The sequence below is a fragment of the Armigeres subalbatus genome, chromosome 2 (assembly GCF_024139115.2).
Source record: "Armigeres subalbatus isolate Guangzhou_Male chromosome 2, GZ_Asu_2, whole genome shotgun sequence".
In the NCBI taxonomy this organism is placed as follows: domain Eukaryota; kingdom Metazoa; phylum Arthropoda; class Insecta; order Diptera; family Culicidae; genus Armigeres; species Armigeres subalbatus.
Window position 1 is genome coordinate 302,379,352 of NC_085140.1, and position 18,217 is coordinate 302,397,568.

The window sequence follows — 18,217 nt, forward strand, 5'->3', positions numbered from 1 at the left end:
TCAGCACAATATTGTCATCCATTATCTATACAGCACAGTAAAATTCAATAATTTATTGTGCAAATTCATTATCAGACTACAAATTGGCCCCAATGATGTATTTGAATAATATTTAATACAGTAATATCCCGCTTTTATCCATCCCACTGGTTAATTTTATGGGGAAAAAATAGGAAGTAAGACAAAATCGAGAAACAATATTTTCAAGTTTTTGATTCATATGTAACTAATATAAAGCAGTTTATGTCTTGGTAATGCATAATAGGTTAACAGTACGCGTTATTTGACAAATTACAGGCTTATAAAAACCTTGATATACTTTTAGAAGTAATTCACAAAAAACAACTGATGGTGAAACTTTTTTTATGAAAATTGTTATTTGTTTGCACTATTATTTAGGAAAATAGAAAGGACGACTAAACTGCCCATGATTTCATGGTTGACGTAAACAACCATTACACTTTCGCATGCATTTCGAATTATTTAAGGACAAATATCGCAAATTTAAAACATTTCAACCCGTAAACACTCAAATAAGATTTGAAACATTCAACGTATCGATGTTGTAGCAGTTGAATTACTCTGGTAAACGCGTAATTAGACAAATTTGCTGAAATTTCAAATGGTTGATACGTCAACTATGAAATCATGGGCAGTAAAATTTTAAATACTAATTACGCACACAGCAAAAAAAAATTAAAGGAACATTGTCTAGTAGTCTAGTTCTTAAAATTAGATCTTATTTTTTTTTTTTAAATAACCGTTCGGCACTCTCATAGAAATTTTGCTTAGCATAAAAATCCACTTGTATGCTTTTGCCCAATTCCCGTTCGAAAGTCCGCCACGGTGCCCATTGCTGCGGTGGCGTGTGAGAATTTACTAAAACAAATCGGTTCAGTATGGTGTCGAGTGCGAGTCCCATTGTATCGTAAATGGCGCAAGTTTTGCAATCAGATCGTGCGCGCTTCCAGTTCCAGACAATCAGCGGGAGCGCAGTTGCAGCAACACTCCAACGGGTAGCTATAATGTTGTTCTATAGCGTTCGTTCGTTCTATTGTCGATATATGCTGCTGGCTGGTTCACTTCATTCATTAGCATATGTTCGTGTTCAGTGGGTACACGGGCTGGGACATAGTGCGATCGCGATGGTTAGTGATTAAGTCACGTCGTCGCCGTTGTTAGCAGTTAGTGCTAAGTGCTTTTGATGATGGCTACAGTTGGACTGCGTGCGTAATCAACATCTACAGTGAGAGTGGCATGTGAAACGGCCTACAATGGCCCGGCGAAACAAACCATCAGTGAGAAGAAAATGCGATACGGCCAGGCAGATTGACGTCATTGTTGGCCCCGTGATGATGCGAATGGGTGCTCTACTTACCAACGGACAGTTCGACCACACACAATCTGTCTGTTATAATTCGAGACGGACTCGAAACGCAGTGTGAAGTGGAAGTGTGAAAGACCGTATCCGGAAAAACGCCCCAGACGTACAGGCAATCAAGTCTAGTGCCTTGGCGGCTTGCCGCAGAGGAAGCGCCGCTTGTCGGAGACTCTGTTTGAAGCATTTCCACTGGCTTAACAGTTTCGGAATATTGTTGGATCAGCGATAAACGACGTCAATGGTTTTGAAATGTGGGGTCTTACCGTCGGCGAAACCAGTTGTGGGTTATCGCAGAGTGTGAGAGGGAACTAGAGAAAGGTTTATTGTTTTGAAGATCATCTACATATTTACAATCTGCTCTGGGGTGGCGACGACAGGTTTTAACTTTCGGCTCCACGGTAGTCCACGGAGACGCCTCACAGCGATGAAGGTGAACCGGGTGCTTAATATTATTATTGCAGACTAAATTCTGGAATGGATATTTCCACGGATTCGTGTTGGGTATTTTTTCGGGTTATAAATCATGCTGCGATGATGATGCTCGATCAGCATAAGCATTGCGTTCTATAAAAAAATCCAAACATCGTACATCCTGTGTGACATAAGACTGAAATTTAAACTACAATGGAATACGATTGCAGGGGCCTTCCTTAGCCGTGCTGTAAGATGCGCGGCTACAAAGCAACACCATGTTGAAGGTGGCTGGGTTCAATTCCCGGTCCGGTCTATGAAACTTTCGGGTTGGAAATTATCTCTACTTCCTACTTATCTCCTGGGCATTAAGTATCATCGTGTTAGCCTCATTACATACGAATGCACAAATGCCAAAACCTCGCAGTAAATAACTGTAGAAGTACTGAATGAACACTAAGCTGCGAGGCAGCAATGTCCCAGGGGGGATTTAATGCCAATAAGAAGAAGAACGATTGCGATGGTTTAGTTAATGGAAAACGAGTATTTTTGAGCACGAACCTACCGCAAAAAAAATAATACCTGTAAAATATTCAAAACTAGTCGACCCGGCAGACGTTGTCCTGCATAGTAGGCGAAAATGCGCGTTTATAACTGACTATGCGAAATTCCCATTAGAATCGTTATTTTAGTTTTTCACGATTTACTCAGCTTTATTAATGATTTTCACATGAGGAAATATCATATAAACCCGTCGGAAACTATAGCGAACGTAACTGCTGAAAGAATGATGAGGATCCATCCAGCCGTTTTCGAGTTATGCGGATACGAACACAAACCATTTCATTTTTATTATATAGAAGATAGAAGAAGAAGATATACCTTTATAAGACATTTTAAGGCATTAAGAGTGACCAAAAATCTCCATAAACACTGCTTCTCCTGCGTCAGTGACCCACTGAATCTTAAGTTCTGATAAAAATCAGGATCAATATTTAGGCTACACCGATTTGAACTGCCTCAGTCTATACAATCGATGCTAATTAACCTTGCATGAAAATTCAATCATCTTCTGTCGGACACTCATTATTTCGGTCGGAGTCAGTTATTTTTAAATTAATAGCTTCTTCACCCGTTCCAGTGCATTTGAGTTGCATCTTGATAGAAGCGGAGCACGAGAAGGCGTCACTTGATAGCGGATCGTCAATCATTGCATCAGCCCAGCCTGTAGCTCTCCAGGGTTGACAGCCTAAGTCTGCGCTTGTGACATCGTCGTCTGACTTGTCGTCTGTCTGTTCTGTATAGCTTTTTATTAAGCTAGTTATACTGCTGAGGGCTGATAACATCGCTTGCATATAGAGAGCGCGTGCCAACCGACCAGACGACCTTAGAAGCAAACAGTGGCTCTGCTCCCTTGCATGGTAACCACTTAGCTGATAGGCATCCGAACGTCACAAGTTTTTGATAGGCCAACGTAATGTAATATTAAATGCAAAATGGACTTTATAGATCGGTAATGAATGAAAGTGGCGAGATTTTCAGTCCACATCTCACATTATAACGACAGTTCTCAACAATAATAAAGTACAGCTGGTTAAGTTAGATATACGTTGGGTTAAAATGTGAATAAGTCAATCGACACAAACAGGAAAGTACGACATTTGCATTCAACTCAGTAAAACAGATGGGGAGAAGCTTTTGATTAGAATAAAAAACTACATTTTTATATGAACTATGATGACCTTTCACTCTTTTTGCTCGTGTAGCGCCGGACATCGTCCACGCACTGCGAAGATTCATATGGTCAAAATTCGAAAAATGTTCGCAAAAGCAAAATGACACTGAATAGGTCACGCAGAAAAAAAATCAAATTTTTGCACTTCAACCTATATTTTTTTTTATTTGGTGACCAACTACATTATAAACATAATGACCATATTAACAAAAAATATTTTTCAAATTATTTTCTTCTATATTTCTTGCTTTTCTCGTATATGTACTAGGACCGCTTCAAAATTGAACTTTTGATAGAAGGCTCGGAGAGCCATAGTGTTATATACCAATCGACTCAGCTCGACGAATTGAAGTGGTGTCTGTATGTGTGTGTACAGAAATGTGAAACACACTTTTGGGTACTAAGCATCATCCGATTTGCTTGCAACAAGTTGCTTTAGTGACAGAATCCACTGCCATTGCGTTCCAGAGTTATTGTCAAAACATATCAAACTACCAACACCAGGTGGATTATTCTAGTTTTTTTTTAATTTTATAATATTTCTTTTATTTTGGAATATATTACAATTTCCGACAAAATTGTTGAAGTCTTGCGACGGAATTCGTATTTATTTCATTTCGAGAAGAAAGAAAGTTAGGATTAAAATTGCGAAAATTTTGGAAATTTGCCAGGAAATTTGAAAAATCATATTTTTAGAGTTTGTCGGAAATTTAAAAAAATCCAAAACTGTCACAAAATTAAAAAAATTGTCAGAAATTTAAAAAAATAATCACAGTCTCATCGCCACTTTTCAAAAAATATATTCCCAAACATTTTTTCCACAAATTCAATTATTTCCATAATTTTGCCAACATTTTTTAAAAATTTCAAATTTTCCAAACTAAAATTGTAAAAACAAAAATTTGCTTCAAATATTGCAGATACTGTGATACCAATTCCAAAAGTTGAGTCAAGTATGAGACACGGAAGACAGTCTTGCAGTTGAGGTCGAAATACGTAATCATCTGTGAAAAAAAATACAACGTGGTGGAATTAAATTGAATAGAACTAAACTCGTCTTAAGACAGATGAATATATTCCACTAAAAGAGTTCATAATTTTCTTTAAAATATGTCGCATATTTCAATTGTTTTTGAATTTCTTTGGCAGTTTGAAAAAAAAAATCGTCGCCAGATTTCTGTTAGTTCCAAAATTTTGTCCATAATTTAAAATTATTTGAAGTTTTTTGAAATTTATGTCAGTTTTGTAAAAACATTTTAAATTTCGCTAATAAAAAAATATTCTTAAAAAATCTATAATATCATCAAAACTTGTATAAAATTCGATGCGATAAGAAAAACCCAACTTAATTAGCTGCCTTTCTTTAAGCCAAGACACCAACCTTATATGGTGCCAATAAGATTCAATGTACCATTTTTTTCATAACTTTTAAGTGCAACGGTCGATCGTTAACAAATTCAATAGTGATCAACTAGGCTTTGCCCTCTGTCGAACGCAACTTGTTGCCATAAATTCGGTTCACGATTACTATATGAAAAGTTGTCTAATTATTTTCTTAGCTTTTGTGCACACACATACACACATACATACACACGGACAGACATACATTTACTCAGCTCGTTTAAGCTGATTCGATTGATATATAACACGGAGTGAAATGATAGCCTTTCGCTACAACTTGGTTGTACGAGAAAGGCAAAAACTGTAGAAAAATCAGAAAATAAAATGCTAGGAGACATAAAAAACTTCGTCGCAACATTAAAAAAATTAAAAGTTTATAAAATTTATCGCCATTTTGACGCATTTTTTTAGAAATTTTTACTCGCCATTTGAAAAGAGACCAGAGTTTTTTAGAAATTTCATAGTCGGATTTTTTTTTAATTAAAAGCATCGTAATTTTACAAATCAACCAAGTCGCAAAAAAAATTGAACAAAATTTTGAGCAGGAAATTAAAAAATGCGACGAAATTTGTTGGTTGAAGGAAACCGTCAAAAGTTGTAGAACACAATTTTAAAAATTTTGTCACGTAAGCTTAAAAAATAATTTGGAAAATCTAAAAAAGTTTCAAAAAAAATTCCAATTTTTTTACTGTTTTGTAGATTTTCTTTACAAATTACAAAATAATAAAAAAGAGATAGTAAAAAATTAAAAAAAAAACTCTTTGATTATAAGATTTCTGACATTTTCAATGTCGAAATTTTGTAGATTTTTGGAATTTTTGATTACATAGATTGTAAATTTCATAAATTTCTTCAAAATCGCCGTGGTTTTAAAACATCAAACATGAAAATAAGTAGCAAATTTTTTTACAAATTGCAATTGAATTGCAATTTGAAAATCGACGCAGAGTTGTTTAATAATTTCCGTCAAACCTAACTTTCTAAAATTTTGAACTTTGAAAAAATTAAATTAAAAACATAAAAATGAATTTCTGTCTATCTGACCTTTATAGACTCGGAAACCACTGAACCGATCGGCGTGAAAATTTGTATGCAGAGGTATTTGGGGCCGATGAAGGTTCTAAGGATGGTTCAAGGAATGGGGGGCTCCCATACAAATGAAACACCAATTTCTTCATAACTCGACAATTAATCACAGAATAAATTTAAACGTAACAAAGTTTGTCGGATCTGCTAGTGTTTGAAAAAAATTCAATTCTTTTCAAATTTTTGCAACATTATTGAAAATTATTCAACAATTATTCTTCAAAATTTTTGCCTTTTTTTAATTTTCGAATTCCCGCCTTCTTTAATTTGGCGATGTTATTTATTTTTTTTATTTTTTTGATAGCTGCCGAAAACATTTTCAACGCCGTTGTTGCGTAGATCTTACGAGCCGAACTTCAGAACATTTCGCGCATTGTCATTATGGGGCACGCAGAAAAATTTCCAATAAGTCATTTGATTTCTTTGATCCGGGTAGGACGACCTGAGTTTGATTTGAAACAATCATTGCGCTTCTACTTGATTGTAAATCTGACGACCTGAACTCAAGAACGTTTTGGATGGCCTTTAGTGTATTGAAATGCAGAAAGATCGGTACAACGTTTCTTGGCAGGTATCCAAGGATCTGTTGGGAAACATTTTTATAGCTGCCGAAATCATTTTAGAGGCCGTTGTTGCGTAGGTCTTACGAGCCGAACTTCAGAATATTCCGCGCATTCAGGAATGTTACTATGGGGCACGCAGAAAAATTTCCCATGAGTCATTTGATATCTTTGAACTGAGTAGGATGCACTCTAAGTATTTTTATGTGCACATTACCTTTCGCTTCTATGGTAGAATTCAAGACCTGAACTCAAGGATATTTTGGATGATTTTTCAACAAAACTGACGATAATCGATGTTTGAATGTTTTGAAAAAATAAAATGATTTTTATAATATAGTTCGGATTTTGGGCTTTCTTGTACATTAAATTTACATCGCAATTTGATGCGATTTTGCGACGATGTAGGGACACGGCAGGTATTTTCGTCTGTTCGTCATAGTCTCGAAAACCAATAAAAGAGACGCTTCTTTGTAAAACTCATACGTACCAAATCGTAAGCTCAGGAGAAACGTTCTGCTATAGTGGAGTTCTAGCAAATGTACGTTGCTTTCGTTGGTTTTAGCCCCTACGACGATGGACGGAAATACCTGCCGTGTCCCTATTCGAAATTTGCGACAAAATTAACATTTTCATTTTTTGTTGGCAACATTTTTCAAGTTCAGGGGATTCTTTTCGAAATTTTTGACAAAATTTAGGATTTTTTTCAAATGTTTGCGCAAGAGAATGAGAAGTTTGAGAATGCACAAAGAAGACATCAAAAACGCTAGGAGGATTAATATGGGCTTTAATTTTGCGATGATTTCTTTTTTCATTTGAGGTTTTTTTATTCTATTTAGAATTTATGAAGTTTTGACGAAAATCTGTTTGATTTTTTTTAGTGTAGAATTGTTTTTTAAATTTTATAGGGATGTTTCGAAATTTGTAAATATTTTCACAAAGTTTTTGATACTTGCTACAATATTCTTGAATATGTTGAATATGCTTCTTCGAACAAAAATGGATAATATTCAGTATGAGGTGAAAACAGAATTACAAGAAGAATAAGGATGCATGTTTCTGTGATCCGGCGCGACTCCATGGCACCATATTTCGTGATTGAGTGCAACATAGAGTTTTTTATAACTTAATTAAATTGAATTTTTAAAATTGTAAATACTCCATAAACAATAAAGAGTGTTGCATAAATGTAATTTCGTACCACGTCTTTTTTGCAAAGTTTTCGATATAGGGAAGCCTTGGGGTCCGAGCTCCCACGAAACCGCATGCACCATATCTGCCTTTTTTGCTCGTTACTTTGAAATTTTCCCAGGGATCTTACTTTCAAATAGTTTTGAAACTTGATAACGGAGACGTATTCCGAAAACTCAATCTAAAATCATTTGAAATAAAACTAACATTTGTCTCCTGTTTCCGCGGATGTCCCCATAGTGTGCCGGTACCGTTGTTATTGTAATTAATGAGCCATTTGCGGAGGAGGAAGTTTAATTCGTGGGGCACTGTGCGATTGCGCCGCTAGCGAGGAGGATTCAAATGGACGGGCGAACGACGAACGCGTGCGCGCGCTCTGTTGTCGTTCGCTTGAATTGGGTGATTAAAATGCTGCTGCTGCTAGGGTCAATGCGTTGGACATTACGAGAGATGGACTTGGTACCTTGCCACTTGGCAATGAATGGGGGAATGCTGTGCTGGTTTGTTGTGCGTATGATTTATTCAGGAAAAGGAGGTACTCGTTTAAATAAATGAGAAAATAATGGTTTATTATTGAAGGTTAACAAATAGCATGGGAACCGGACATTCAAGTGCCCTCGCTAGAATAACCATTCTGATGATTATCAAAGAGTTAAAGTACATATAAAAATGCGAATGATTGAAAATAATACAGAATCAGGACAAACTGCTTTCAAAGGAATCAAGGCAATGACCAAACACAAACATTCCGCAAATTAAATGGAAATTCCATAAACATTGATAACAAACTGGTAATTTTCAATGCCCAATTTGCAATGAAATATGCTAAAATTTCCAATCCTATATTTATACCTATATTTTTTCGAAAACAATATAAAAAATAACAAAATAGAAAAAAAAAATCCAACGAAAAATATGAAAAGTTATAAAACAGTGCATTGTTTTCCAATAATAACTACTATTCTAAAAACTCATAAAATGGCCACGTGAGCTTGTATAATAAAATGTCTTCACTTACCATAAGACTAGTCAGTACTATTCCATCTAATACCACCACTTTTTAACTTTATAGACTCGTATTTCGAGCTCAATAGTAAGGACGTTCTCGGTGTCTCGTACTTGGCCACGTGAGCTATGTGTGTGTGGATCCATTACAAATTTAGACGACATTGGAGTGCACCAGCCCGGCGAATGAATCTATGATTGACAAATTGTTTGACGTAGATTGACGAATCGTTATCAATCGACGACTACTGACTGGCGCATCCATTCGTCCTTATGTGAGATGCAATTACAATTGCATCAGAACGGGTGGAAAAGCCATCGAAATAAAAATAGTACACCATCGCCGCCGCCGGTTTGATAACGGCCAATCGCGATCGATCTTTGTTCGCATGTATTGCCGGGCTGCCACCAATCCGGGCCCCGCCGGTGACGCGACGCGAGTTGAGATAATTTCGAATCATGTCATGAATTTTGCGCATCGTGCTCTCTCAATTGTACTTTCATTTTTATTGTTTAAAACGAGCTGTGATGCCATAAAATGTATGAATAAAAAAACAAACGACCGCTAGCGAATTAGTTTTTGTTTCTTACAAAAATATTAAGAATCACTTTCGGTAATAAATAATGTCACAATGTTATTTCACTAAGGTGACCCCATTTCATTCCGATTAGCATTGGTAGTTTGTTCGACTCCGCCTCTTTGTATGTGTGCACTGATCAGCTGACGTCCAATAATTACCAAATGCTGTCCGCTGCACTAAATGGAGTCCAATAATAGTCCCCCATCCAATGCTCGAGATTCGAGCCGCATTGACGTCAATGCGGCGTCTCGTGCCGTGGCCTCATATGATTTGTTCAGATGTGGCCGAGGCCTTCTACGATTGGTTGAAAAGCAGTGAACACGCCTTTTGACTTTTGAGTCCTGAAGGAACGAGTCTTCTTTTCCAATGGTGTAGAAGCACATCGACAAATCAGCCAACGATGTAGCAGATTAGCGGATAAGTGTTGGGTTTGATTAATATGTGAAATCTGAATTTACTTTTAAATAGAGGCCCCAGTCGGCCAAGTTCAACAAAATATTTTCAATTTTGCTGGTACTCATATGTGTATTCCCTTAAGTGTAGTTTTTTTTTACATTTCTCGTCTATTTTTATATCTCCTTTTAAAATGCACGAGAAAGGCACCACCGCCACTATAGTGTCATTAATTTAGGTTTTCATGCTCTTATCAGTTTGATTTCACTTCAATGAATTCAGAAAGAGGCAAAACGAAACGATTTTCAGTTTGTATTCAAAAGAAGTACGTCAATCTACTTCTTTTTCTTATGGACAAAAATATCGATTGAAGTGTGAGATGTTACCATGCTCTGGAATGGATTATTTATAAATTATAATCAATCAGAAAACAATAAGGGAGAATAATGGCTTTGGCCGATTTTGTTTTACATATTATTTGATGAGAGTTTTGAAAATAAAATTAGTCAAAATATTCTGTGTACGTTAAATTATTATCATCATTTAAACATTACAAGATTTTAAAAATATATGTTAAAGCCTCATTGCCATTATCAAATTTAAAACAAAATTCAAAAGAATCGGCAAACCATTCCTATAATATATAATAGAATATTTAAGGCTTTTACCTGTAAACTTTCTATGGTTCATTCTGTATTGATTAATATTTCTATCGCATTAGTGTTTCTGCTATGCTAGAGTATCATTTGCAGCACTGTTCCTAACTCATACGATTATATACAGTACAAATTAGTAATAAATGTATTTTTTTATTCTTATTTCTTTCAGAACGCTCTTGAGCTGAGTGCCCCCGCTAGTCCCGTCCTACTGGAGCACAACGCTCCTGCGATTCCCTCCGGTTGGCTACAACTTTCCGGTCACCCAAAAAGGTATGCTACTTAACACGATCTAAAATTGGACCACACCATCACCATCGTCATTTTCACTTGCATCAGAACGTTGAAGAACTATTTTTTTTGCAATAGTGCGGTTCAAATTATTTATATCCAATAACTTTAAACTTAAAGCCTCAGTATGTCAACAACTATCAACATGATGGGCATTGCCAGTGTTCTTCTATCTACAGTACAGCTGATGCAGTATCAGTGATTTTTAGGTTATTTTCGTGCAGAGAAATCGAACCTATTTTCATACCACCTGATTGATTACTATACTGCCGTTCTACGCATAAATGTCCCATGTACATAGGAAATCCCAGCAAACATGGGACAAATATGCGTATGACGGCAGTATAGTAATATAGTAATATATCGGTCTCTTCAGTCATCAAGTACATCCCCTCCTTCAGTAACTTCCACAACTCTACCGCGAGCCCATGATCGTCAATAGCCTTTAGCCACGTACAACAAGTCTCCAGCCTCCACTAACTTTGTCTCCCCAAACCAGTTTGCCCGCAGGTTCTCCAAAAAAGCAGATGATTTGGAATAAGCGCCTCAAGCTGTAGGCCAACTAACGTAGTGTTTCCCTTTTCCCTACCAGACCTTTTTATTCCTTCGTAGCTAAACATATTCACGTACACTCAGAAGTAGACCAAACCTCTAATAACAAACAAACCATTTTTCATATTTTCAAAGTTTATACTAAGCTAGAGTTAAAAAGTAATATTTGCAAAATTAAATCGTTACACGGCGAGGATACGGAGGTTATACTTATCGAGTATAAACTGCACGTTAATAAATGTGGGGTCAACCAGGAGAAACGCAGTTAGCATATATTTACCTCAGAGTGTAGAGAGTCAGGCTGTGTTTCGAAAGGGATGCCATTTTTGAAGTCTGCGGCTTGCTTTCTTGCCCCTTTGACAATTCCTTGACAATTCCTGTTTTCGTACGCAAGCAAGAGCTTAAGAGGAATGTACTATCGCTAATGAATCTCATTCAATATTGCTTCTTTGCTCGCGTGTCCAAATCTCCTATGATAGTAATCGAAAATACGGTGTAATTACCTTTCGGCAGAATGACGGGAAAGCGGCCATCGAATGCTGCGTATGAGGGATTCGCTGTTCTACATTCTTGACAAGGGTGGTTGGTATTGGCCATTTTTGAAAAATACCGGCATTCGGTATTTGGAGGAATCGATACCGGTAATAACGGTGAAATATCGATATTTGTGAAAATTTCAGAAATAAAAAAAAAATTTTTGATTTTGACTTTTGGGTGAAAACTATATTTATTGACAAACTTCAAATGTTAAAATCATTGCTTGCTGAGCTGGGCAAAGTACGGAGATAACATACTGAGCGCTTCATCACGATATCCGTATTTTGTTGGCAATGTTGCCAGCTGCTGAAATTTCCACTCTGGTTGGACGAATGGTTCCGAAAGCGTAGAAAATCAGTGTCAAGTACTTGCCATTAATCCCTTCATATTCATAGTAGGAGAATTCTTTACTGATTGTTTGCAAGGTTCTTGGTGTCAACGTAGTGTTTTGCTCCGCTGCAGTCTCTTCCCGACTTGTTCTTTAACCGATGAACCAGAAAGATCATCAATAGACGCACCTTCCGCGGTCGTCAGATGTGGAATGATTAGATGCTTTAAAATCTCATCCGCTTGGTTAACCAAAGTAGTAGTAAGTTCCACGTTTTCTTACAGTCATGAACATTCACATATATAAATCGCCGATATTCGTTAGGAGTCCATTCGACAAAGCTGGCGCTGATTTTTCGTAGTCCCTTTTCAATTTCATCGAAGTCAGCTCGGAACCCCATCACATCGAAATTGTGATACGTTTCAACCTTTTGCCTGCTTCCGTCGTTTGTTTTTATAATCCTACTGAAACCCCGTGCGACTATTCCCAGGCGGATGTCCTCAGATTGCGCAAAAGTCCTATACGATATGCCGTCCTTGGAAACCATTTGGGCTTAGACAGTTTCTGTTGGAGGAACCTGCCTTCCGTTGCATTTTTGTTGCAGTTGCATTTTTGTTGCAGTTGCATTTTTGTTCAACCCTCCAAGTGACTTCACGGGAGTGTTCACTTCTAAAGCTTTTAAATTCGATAATCAGGCTTCCTGTCCTGTAGAGTGCAAATAAGTTAGTTTCTTCTTGCTACTTTATTAGGCATTTGTTTACTTTACTCGATAGGTAGACAGTTTGACAGTTCAATAGGTAGATTTGGCTTCACTCTTTGCCCAACTCTATATAATAGTTAAATGCATTGAATCAATTGTTTACAATAGTTGTATAGAATCTTAGATAGTTTAATGATCGATTCATACAAAAATCACCGGAATCCGTTGAAAAACGACTGAGTTGTTGGCTCGTACTTCCTGACCTCTTTTCGTGACGGTCCCAAATTTTAAACTTTGAATCTATCTTACCGAATGACGCAATTCTACGTCAAAAAATCGAAATCCGATATCAGCTACAAAAAATCGATACGGTCTAATATCGAACATAAGAATCGATACAAAATATCGATTAATCGGAGCGAAAATATCGATTCCCGATATATCGTATCGGTATCGCCCATTCCTACGTTTAAACTCGTAGCAGTACGCACGTGTTTTGTTTTACCTCTCCCGAATCTGGTTCAGACTCTGCTGGTTCTCAAACGATTTCAAGAGGGTTTCAAGAGACCTCAGATGGAAAAAAATGCGTGTTTGTTGAACCCCTGTTTTGGAATTGTGGTTGAAAATTATGTAAATATTCAATGAAGATTGTTTTTTTTTCTGCAGCGTGAACTTGACGACGTTTATGCTTACTTGTGCATAGTTTCATTCATGCGTGTAATAAGTGTTTATGGCACGGTGATATATCTAGGCAGTGGCGCCGGGAGTGGGTGGGACAAGTAGGACAAGTCCTACGCATGAATTTTCCTGGGTGGGACAGTCAAAGCATTGTCCTACCCACGATTATGGTAAGATGAAGTAATTGGCTGGTAGGAATCTATTTGTTAGCAAATGGTGATATCAAAGTTTATCAGAGTCTTAGTAATAATTATAGAGATTTCTGTTTCTGAATGTTTTCGTTCATTTAGTAATTTGGGCTCGATCATTTTTTTGTATGTTAATAATCCACTCCAGAGTCTAAATTTTAAAATGTATTGTATGGTGGACTTCTAGTGTGAAGGTTGTTTGAAGTGATGAACTCGATGTCTCTTTGAATAAACACTTCAATAAAGTTTAAAAAACCGTTGTTTGAATTCCACTAAAAACTAAGTGAACGCGCTAGTTGCTGTAACTCCTACTGAATAAGAACAAAATTTAAATCATTTAATCTAAGTTACTGTACCTAGTGCTATAACTTCGTTATAAGTGGCATTCAAACAACGAACTTTTAGGCAAAGTTGTAGCAATAGCTTCGCACAAGAAGTCCACCATAAAACACGTTTTAGAATTAAGCTAAAGAAATGACTTATTGACAAACTGCTAAATGATTGAACCCAGTTTACTAAATGATCGAAAACATCCTTTGTGTTAAGGTTTTCCAGAGGTAAGCCAGAAGTTGTTGAAATCTGCAAATGTGATTAATCAACATTTTTGGAAGTTATGATAAACAAAGCAAGCTTATGTAAATTTATTATTAAAAGCCCACGGAAAAAGTTTTATACAAACTTCAAAAGATTTATTAATATCTGAGGAACCATAAGCTGAGGAACTATAAACATCCCACACTCAGCTTGAAATCTAGTCGGTAAAGGATTTTGAGCTCCCAAAAAGAATACTTGAAAATCATGCAATTCTTGGTAGTTTGCTTTGAAGCGCTAGATCCATAACAATTTCTGAAATTAAATATAAAATCCTAGAAGTTAGCAATAATTGATTGAAACTATTGATGATTTATACAAATTTCTGTGATCCATGACTTCTGCTGAAAGCTTGTAAAGATGTTCAATAATCGTAAGAATTCCTGTATGTCAGCTTCTTGGAATGTCTTAATTATCTTGGAAAAACAATGTTTGTCCCGAAAATTGTAACAAAAATCTCAAATTATGTAAGAATTCTCCGCAAGACCTTTACAAGTCCTGATTGAATATTTTAGAATTGATTATATTGCCACCGCAAGTATAACTGTTCCATATTGAAATGGATTTCATATCAACATAGGACGGATGTACTTTCGGTTGCCCAAATCGGAGACAAGCTCGGTGGTCTAGTGGCTATCGCTTCTGCTTATAACCAGGAGGTGTTGGGCTCGATCGCAGGCTCATCCTTTTTCTATTCTGCATGTCTTAGTTTTTTCTTTTGTTTTTCGTATTCAACCAAAACGATTCCTACTGTTATGCCTTCCACACTAACAGTTGCAAAACTCCTGTGACACAGGCCTTTCTTAAATGGTGTCCATCCTTTTCCCTAAAATAATTGCAGGCTTGTTGCCAGGACAGATCGACTGTTGGAGAGTGTCTCTGTAGTAAGGATTCCATCGAAGATGCTACTCTCAAACAACAGTCTAGGCTTGTAACACATACGAATTTATGCGAATCGCTCGATGCTAATGCTAATACCAGAACTTTTGTTCAAATTAGCCTTTCCTATTTGTCCTACCCACGACTTGGAACGTGGATGCGCCTCTGTATCTAGGTAAAAAATATTAAATTTTTTTATACTGTCAGCAAAATTTTAAATATCACAAATACTGGTATTTATCCGTCTCTAATACCGGTATTTTAGGTACTCAATACTGGTCGGTAATACCAGTACTACCGGTTAGACCAACCTATTCTTGACCCCGTATCGAATGGTTTAAACCTGTACAAAGGGCTTTCACTGTACTATTCTATGGTACTTTTTTCGCCGGAAGCTGTTGGATAAGATTTTCCTCGTGCCATGGTGTCGCTTTCACTACTTCTACCGATTGAGTTCTTACCCAAAGTCTGCAATTAAAATTGAAATGAAACGATGAACAATCGCGATTGTTTGCACCTTCCAATTTGGATATTCGGCTAACGTTCACCAAAATATGCGGTACAATAATGTGGTGCAATAAGATCTGCGTTCTTAACTCCTCTTTAGTTCCAACTGTTTGCAAGCAGTGAGGCCATTCTCTGGGTTGGTCGACGGTTCTCCATTTCTCATGCCAATTATTTGAGGAATCAAAGCAATCCTCGATCGGGTCCCAAAGCATTCCGAGTACGCTCTCTCGATCCTATCCTTGATCGCCATCTAGAGGCCTCAATGTTTGCTCAGAGTTTTCGCCAAGAATGCGCAACTTCAACTATGTTACGTTACTCCCCGTAACGCTGGGTAGACACCTTTGCGTGTTGTGTTACGGTGTAAGATCTACCAAGGTCACATTGTCAGCTACAGGCAAATCCTGACCCAACGAATACCTTCCCCAATATTCCACTCCGTGGTACTTATGAGGGTGTCGCTGAGTTGGGGGCCTCTCGTTAAGTAAATACTACATCAACACTTCCTTCCCCTCCCAAGTTACGGTGAAGATGGGCGTAGCCAGGAGTTGAATCCTCATGCTTTTATGATTTTTATCCTAGATTGAAATCAAGGACCAAACCCACCTTGATTTCTGATAGCAATCTGAATAGGGATTTCAAAAGAAAAACATGAGTATCACTAGTGTCCAACCTACGAAGTACACCGTAACAATGCTATGCTAGAATGCGCAACTTCAACTATGTTACGTTACCCAGTTTCGCATGTTGAACCCAGCCTGCGAATTGATAAACTTTACTTGTTTCTATCGTTCTGTTGCTTCTTGTGGAATATCTGCTTTATCAAGGTAGCCATCCACGTACACATGCCTTCTGTTTATTCCCTGGACGACTTCTGGGTACTCTTCAAAAAATTCTTCGGCGTTCCGATGTAATACGCGAATGCATATCCTTACGACCGATACCAATCTGGTAGAAAATTTACTCAATGTCGCATCCCAATCCATATCGTCTTTCACGAAACCTATAGACCACAAAAACTAGCTTGTTTCTGCCCATGCCTTCACTCCCACTTCCACTTCCGTCCATGGTGACGCTTTGACGATGCTGATTGAGAGCACTTCTAACAACTGCTGCGGAACTCGCTGAAAACTAACGTTCCGGCCTCTTCCTCCGACGAGACTGGAAGAGCTGTTAGCAGCTCAGACCCTTCGAGCTCTCAGGAGGAGACTTCCTCCTAACCATCCGTCTATAGTACGTGCTCTGGAGATTTATAAAGATAATCATTGGTAGTGTCAGATCACTATTAGAGACGCTAAAAGGAAGCAGTGGGAGGATTACCTCGATTCACTGAATTCTTCACAAACAGCTGCTGCAGGAAGATCAATTCACTCTGCGGGAAGAGAAGGTCTTCCCCCATTATCCTCGAAATGGATGGTCATATAATTTTGGATCCACCAGAACTCGTCGATGCTCTCGGTGATTATTTTGCGATACAGTCAAACCTCCTTGAGTCGATGTTCTATGACTCAATATCGACTCATGGAAGCAAATTATGCCATATTAAATAATACTTTCTGGGTTACTGTGATCGTCCCTCGAAACAGCTTTCCAAAGAAATTCTCTTCCACATCTCGATATTTCCATGAGTCGATGGTCCCTTCAATATCGACTCATGGAGGTTTGACTGTACTAATCCCAGCAAACGACATCCCTCGGAATTCAAAAGGTTAATCAATCGAGAATATTTGACCATAGAGAATTTCAGATCTCCCCAGATCATCAGCTAGCTCTTATCAATCAGCTTTTCTTGCTTGCTCTGCTAACTTTTGCTCTAGCTAGGTGCAAAGATTTTAAAGTACAAGATAGTCCACTCATGATTATCCCATACAAGCCGCTGGCGAACAACTTTTCTTAGTGCAACGCCAACTGGTGATTGGAAGTCTAACTATTTTAGTGAAAACGATCTAAGTAACCTTGAGTTTTCACTGTCCTATGGTAAACAACAGAGTCAACAAGAAACATGTTGACAGAAATCGTATAAAGATTATGTTCTCGATTCTGGTAAGTTAATAATAGTATTCAATATCGATGGACATCTACATTTTCATTATTTTAGGAGTATTCTGACGAGTCTGACATTCCAAACCTCTTACCATCGGAAAAGATGCCCAACATGAAACGTAGTCGCAGCGTTGTGTTGTTGACGAGACTGGTTGAAATGTTATTTTACTTTCGTAGTCTATTTCAGAATTAAAACCCTAAAAATATCGAAAATTTATTGTATTTCATGTGCACTTTCATGAAATGAAGACATTCCCTTATTTTATCGAGCTGGTGTCTGATAATAACACTTTGTGTCTCTGAGCTCCGATAAAAGCTCGTTATCAGAGTACAATAGAAGGTACAGTAAATTCGACAAAGTTGTTACAAAGTTTAAAATTATATTGCTGTAAGAGTGTTCGTATAGCTTTCGATTGGGTTATTTCCTTCCTCTCTCCTTCTCTCAGATCACGAAAAGTCACATACTTTTCTAATTGCTGAAAAGTGCGAATTTTAAGCTTATTATGTGTTTTCTTGTGTTGGTCCG

The 18,217-nt window shown here is 37.4% G+C and overlaps 1 protein-coding gene across 2 annotated transcripts in view; it reads left to right on the plus strand.

Annotated features, from left to right (window-relative positions):
• Window positions 1–18,217, plus strand: part of LOC134212502 (inositol-trisphosphate 3-kinase homolog) — an 85,903-nt gene that overhangs the window by 62,202 nt on the left and 5,484 nt on the right. For both annotated transcript variants that reach the window (XM_062690439.1, XM_062690440.1), the window contains exon 3: window positions 10,573–10,673. In XM_062690439.1, the coding sequence (XP_062546423.1) occupies window positions 10,573–10,673 (101 nt within the window). The remainder of the gene's footprint in view (window positions 1–10,572; window positions 10,674–18,217) is intronic.